Raw genomic sequence first — 6,198 nt, 5'->3', positions numbered from 1 at the left:
TTGTACTCGGGATGGGTGTGTCAGAGGCAATGAGATTGGCACAGGATAGAGCACGGTTTAGGGCTGTTGTACATAGGGTCGCTATGAGTCGCAAACGACTTGACGGCACATAACAACAACAACAACAACAATATTTGTTAGATTCTTCTTTCAGGTATTCCTTGTTTTATTTTGCTTCACAGATACTACCTTTTTTGTAGATTCAAAGTTTGCAGCAAACCTCTTGAACAAGTCTGTCAGTGTCATTTTCCCAATAGCATATGCTCACTCTGTATCTCGGTGTCATATTTTGGTAATTCTCACAATACTTCAAACATTTTCATAATGCTGTTGCACACTTCATAATAGACTACTGTAAACACTTGTGCTCAAATGTTTTCAGAACAAATTCAGAGGTTTTCACAAATGTATCCACTTAAGTAATAAAGCCTTTTCTCAAGAAAGAACATTGTCATTAACAAAGTTGATGCCCCTTTATGACTTTCCTGCCTGAACTGCCTTAACTTATTCCTTTTTGTAGTAACTACTGTTCTGGTTTTTCCCCCATTCTAAAATTTTATATAAATGGCACTATATGAATGTATTCTTGCATGAAGTTTCTTTCAGTCAGCATGATGTTTTTGAGAGTTACTCACTGTGAACACACCAGACCTTTTTCTGCCTTAATGTCTGTGAAAGAACTTGATGATCCCATCACTCCGAAACACTGATTTTCATCTTTTTGGTCTCAGTTGCTATCCCTTAGAAGTCTGGGGGATTTTCTTTGATCATTCCACCTCTCGAAGAGATCCTATCTCTACCTCACCCTTCTAACAGTTGTTCTCTGTGCTGTCTCCCTTTTATTTTCTTGGTTTTGTTTCTTGCATGAAACCAATCTTCAGGAGGGAAGGAACTTTTAACTGCCAAACAAAGTACCTGAACAAAGTATATGTTTAGTGGACCAGCATTTATTAAACACTTAACGTGTTTGAGAAATGAACAAACACATGTCTTACATTGCCATATATGTGAGCTGTCATTCCTTGCTCCCAACATCTCTGTCCTATGATTACTTGGATTACTTGGGCAGGTGCTTTTCTTAACATACTACTATTTCAAAATATTCAGTCTTTTGCATCCATTATCAGTTTTTTTTAGGTCCTAGAGTCATGTGAACAATTTACACTCCACTACCTAAAGTGGTTTGCCAGTGGTGCTATGGACAAAAGACCTGATGATATATAGTTCCATAAAACTGCAGCCATTAAAAAAAACAAAAAAAACTGCAGCCATTGAAAACCCTATTGAATATCATGCTAACCTGAAATATGTGGGAGTTGGAATTGATTCAGTGGCAATGGGTTATTGAATTTTGCCATAGTTATAATAAGTTGTAAATACTCATTATTAAAGATTAGCAAATATTTTCATGTTTTTTCAGCATTAAAATATCAACAGTAAGAGAAAAATTACTAAAAAAATGTAATTGATATTTCAAAAGATGACTCACAATTTTAGGTGATAATCTTCTTTTATTTAAGGTAATCATAAAAGGCCTCTCCAATTGGAAACCTTATTTACTGTTGGTGGGAGTGTAAAATGGTGCAACTAGTAAGGAAGGTGGTTTGGCGCTTTGTCAGAAAGTTGGAATATACCCTAAAGAAACCCATAACCACCATCCAAACAGATATATGCACACCCATGTTTATTGCTGTGTTATGCACAGTAGCAAAGAGATGGAAGCAACCCAAGTGAGCATAAACAAATGAATGGATAGGAAATCTATGGTATATTCATATAATGAAATACTATGCAGCCCTGAAAACAATGAACTCATAAAACATGGGGGACACTGGAGAACATCATGCTGAGTGAAATATCTAAGTCACAAAAGGGCAAATACTACATAGCACTACTGTTATAAAGCAGGACTGACATGGGGGGTTGGGAGGAGACTAGGATAACAGTGGATAGATAATGAACATTGCATTGGAACAGAGGAAGAAATGTTTAAAAGGCTAGTATGGTTAGGTATTATATGTATGACTACAGCCCAGAATAGGAGGCTTATCATTGCAAAGAGAACTTGGGGTTGAGGGTAATTGTGCAACAGTGAATGAATATTAAAAAAGAAAAAGTGAACTGGGAGAGGAGGAAAAGAGAGAGAGAGAGGGTAGAATGTGTAGCAATGAATGAATAAAAATCCAACTTCTCTGTAAATATTCGTTAAAATCACAATTAAAATAAAATTTTATAATAAAAATTAGACCTCTCCGATAACGATCTGAAGAAAGTGGTGGGATAAGTCATGTAACTATCTGAGGGGAAAATATCCTAAGCCTAGGGAATAGAGAAAGACACTCTGAAGAGGATGTATACTTGGTATCTTTTGGAAATGGCATAGATGCTACAGTGGCCAAAGAGAGCTACCAAGGAAAAGAGCAGCAGGTTGGAAAGGTAGCAGAGACCTGCATAATATCCAGGGTTTTGCCTGCCGTGGTAAAAACTTTGGGTTGTATTGTGAACGACATGGCAAGCAGGATTCTGAGCAGAATATCATTATTTGTCTTAAATATTAAGAGTGCTTGGATGCTGTAGGGAGGATAAAAGAAGGCGAGGATGGAAGCAGGCTGTTGCAAAGACCACACAAGAAATGAATGAGATTTAGTGTAGGTAGAAGTGAGACATGGTTGTATTTATTTTAAAATGTATGAGTTGGATTGGGGTGTGGGAAAATAAAATTAATTCAAAGATGATTCTATAGGTTTGGCCTGGATTGGAGAAGATTGTATAAGCAGTAGACTTGTAAAGGAAAGTATTTAATGTTTGATACTGAGCATGTTAAGATTGTGGTGTCAGGTATCCCAGTGAAGATGTTGGATGGACAGATGTGAGTCCATGAGATATGTGCAAGGTCTCAGAGCATAGGTGATATTTAAAGCCATAGGAATTAGGACACTTAGGGAGAAAGATGCTGTTAATGTAGGGGGGAAAATCAAGATTAAATCCTGGGATCTTTCACACTTATAAAAGACAAGGATGAACCAGCAAAGGTGGCTCAAAATAAATGCTTAGTGAGTTAAGTGATAAATTGGGAAACTCATTGTAATCGACAGACAAAGGGAACATTTCAAAGTCAGTATATAATCAGCTGTATTCATTGCTGCCAAGCAGATGAATAAAATGAAAACTAAGAATTGCTTAATATATTTCTTTAAAGACATTCATTCTCTGTATTACTCAGAATGGAAATAGACAAAATCATTAAAATAAAATAAATTAAAATAAAATGACCACAGCATGCTATTGTTGTTGTGTATCATTGAGTCAGAACCGACCCATAGCTGACCCTCCAGTGGGTTTTCAGAGGCAGGTAATCACACTGAAGGAGATTACCCATCCTTCCCCCACAGAGCCCCTGGTGGCCTTGAATCATATGCCTTTGAGATTGCAGTGCAGCTCCTTGCCACCAGGACACCAGTGCTCCTGCCATACGATAATCATGTTATATTTTAATAGATTCTTTTACCTGTTAAAGACAGGTAAGTCTCCCTGCTCAGCTGGAGAGTCCTAAAACTTTAGGTATCAAATAAGAACACGCAAGTAAAATGACAAAAGGGTAACTGTCATATTGTAGAATACTGTCCTCTCATCTGACATGTTAGGCTTTAGCTTTACAAACAGTACACAAAACTTGGGATCTTTCATCTAGGTCTTTTGAAATGTTTACTAAATCTCTGACCTAAAAATAGTGCTTTTCTTCTTCAGGAAGTGTTTTGGATCACAGCTTGGAAAGCCTCATCCACCGACTTCGTGGTTTGTGTGACAACATGGAACCTGAGACTTTCCTTGACCATGAGATGGTATTCCTCCTTAAGGGCCAGCAGGCCAGCCCATTTGTACTAAGGGCTCGGCGCTCTATGGATAGAACAGGGGCACCCTGGCATCTGCGCTACCTGGGACAGCCAGAGATGGGAGATAAGAATCGCTATGCCCTGGTGCGAAACTGTGTGGACATTGCGACATCTGAGAACCTCATAGACTTCACGATGGAAATGGGCTTCCGCATGGACCATGAGTTTGTCGCCAAGGGACACTTGTTTCGTAAGGGCATCATGAAGATTATGGTGTACAAGATTTTCCGCATCCTGGTGGCTGGAAACACAGACAGCACTGAGGCCTTATCACTCTCCTATCTTGTAGAACTAAGTGTTGTTGCACCAGCGGGGCAGGACATGGTCTCTGATGACATGAGGAACTTTGCTGAGCAGCTAAAACCCCTGGTTCACTTAGAAAAAATAGACCCCAAAAGGCTCATGTGATTAAGAGAGGCTGTCCATTAATGGACAAAAAAGGTGTTATAAATATCCCACTACCTTACTATTATTACTCAAGCATCCTTCCCTCAATGTGGAAGATAGTGAGAACTTGGTTTTTTTGCTTGTTTTCCTTGTCTGGTGATTTCACTTTTATAGTCTTTTTATAGAAAAAAGAGTCTGTTTGATCCCTGTCACTTAAAAGAAGGGAACCTGAAATAAATTAGCTGTTGGTGATTAAGTTATTTGTGTATAAAGTTTGTAATATAGAACTGTGAACTTGTAATAAAGTCTGTGTAGAGAAATAGCTGTGTAATTCTGATTGTTTTTCTGTTACCCTCCTATTTTTAGTTTGCATAGAGATGAGTTTTTCAGAAAAATAATAGGTTTTTGTTGTTGAAAATTTTGCAGTAGAAACAAAGATAATTAGAAGTAGTCTGTAGTCTTATTATTCAAAGGAGTTTCAGGGTAGTATAAATAGTTAAGTGCTCAATCGCTTACTGAGAGGCTGGTGGGTTGAGTCTACCCAAAGGTGCCTCAGAAGAAGAAAGGCTTTATGATGTATTTTTTTTTAAATAGCCATTGAAAACTATGGAGCATAGTTTCTCTCACACACTTTGGGGTCTCCTTGATTCAGAATGGACTTGATAGCAACTTTTTACAGAAAATGCAGAGATAACATTATCTCTATTTTGATGCATATTCCTCAAGGTTTAAAAATAAATATGTGTGAAATATATTATTGCTGTTGTTATGTGCCATCCAGTTGCCTGAGACTTACAGTGACCCCTTGTATAACAACTCTGAGCCCTGCTCTATACTGAGGCAGTCTCACTGACTCCAACACACCTACACCCATTACGCCAGTAACTGCATCAGGCTTTCTCATCTGAAGTCTGTCTTTCCTGCGCTGTCTCTCCACCCTTCCAGGCATGATGTCCTTCTCCAACAACTGGTCCCTCCTGGCCATGTGCCTGAAGTGCTTGAGACAGAGCATCAAAATCTTGCCTCCAAGGGGAGCTCTGGTGGCCTAGTGGCAAGAAGCTGCACTGCAATCCCAGAGGAACATGGTTCGAATCCACCAGATGCTCTGCCGGAGAAGGAGGTGCAATATCCTCCTGTACCAGTCTGATCTGATTTGACGGTACACACAGACAAAATAATAAAAAAATTTAAAAAAAAAATCTTGCCTCCAAGTAGAAACTTGGTTCGCCCTCTCCATGAGAGACCTATTTGTTCTCCTGGCATACTCTTCTCCAGCACCACAACTCAAAGGCATCAATTCTTCTGTTATCTTTGGTCATTGTCCAGTTCTCTGATGAATAGCATATAATTGTGAATATCATAGCCTGGATCAGGCTCACCTTAGTCTCTAGACTAACATCATTGCTCCTGAGCATTCTGGAAACGTCCTTGACAGCAGACTTCCCCAATGCACCTCATCTTTTGATTTCTTGACTGCTAGTGCCAAGAGTGTTAGTTGTGGAGCTGAGCAAGCTGAAATTGTTAACAACCTCAGCCTCTTCTCCATCTATCATGGTACTACCAATTGGCCCAGTGGTGAGAATTTTTTTTGTCTTCTTGATATTAAGCTTCAATCCATAATATATAAAAATATTCTATATACACTAGTTTTATAGCCTCATGTTTTTCATTTGATGTATCATTTCTATCTTTTAGAACATCAGTCTTCAGTGTCCTTTTGTAAAAAAAAGATTCAGTTATGTGTCAGTGCTGGCCTAAGTGCTCTAGATCCACTAACTCGTTTATTCCTGACCACTAAAACCATTGCCAATGAATAGAGTCCAACTCAGAGTGACCTTTGAATGGCTTTTCAAGGCTATAACTCTTTTTTTTTCTATAATTATATTTTATTAATTTTCATAAACATTTACAGAGATTT

General features: G+C 38.4%; 1 protein-coding gene across 1 annotated transcript in view; it reads left to right on the top strand.

Annotated features, from left to right (window-relative positions):
- LOC102863040 (mediator of RNA polymerase II transcription subunit 18-like) overlaps nucleotides 1–4,318 on the top strand; it is a 9,354-nt gene extending 5,036 nt beyond the window's left edge. The window contains exon 2 of the mRNA XM_006883437.1: nucleotides 3,748–4,318. Coding sequence (XP_006883499.1) covers nucleotides 3,748–4,301 — 554 coding nt within the window. The 3' untranslated portion in view covers nucleotides 4,302–4,318. The remainder of the gene's footprint in view (nucleotides 1–3,747) is intronic.
- Nucleotides 4,319–6,198: the final 1,880 nt, after the last annotated feature.

The sequence above is a fragment of the Elephantulus edwardii genome, unplaced genomic scaffold (genome assembly GCF_000299155.1).
Source record: "Elephantulus edwardii isolate Elephantulus edwardi_28Jun2011 unplaced genomic scaffold, EleEdw1.0 scaffold00028, whole genome shotgun sequence".
Lineage (NCBI taxonomy): Eukaryota > Metazoa > Chordata > Mammalia > Macroscelidea > Macroscelididae > Elephantulus > Elephantulus edwardii.
This window is presented reverse-complemented; position numbering and strand designations above follow the sequence as displayed.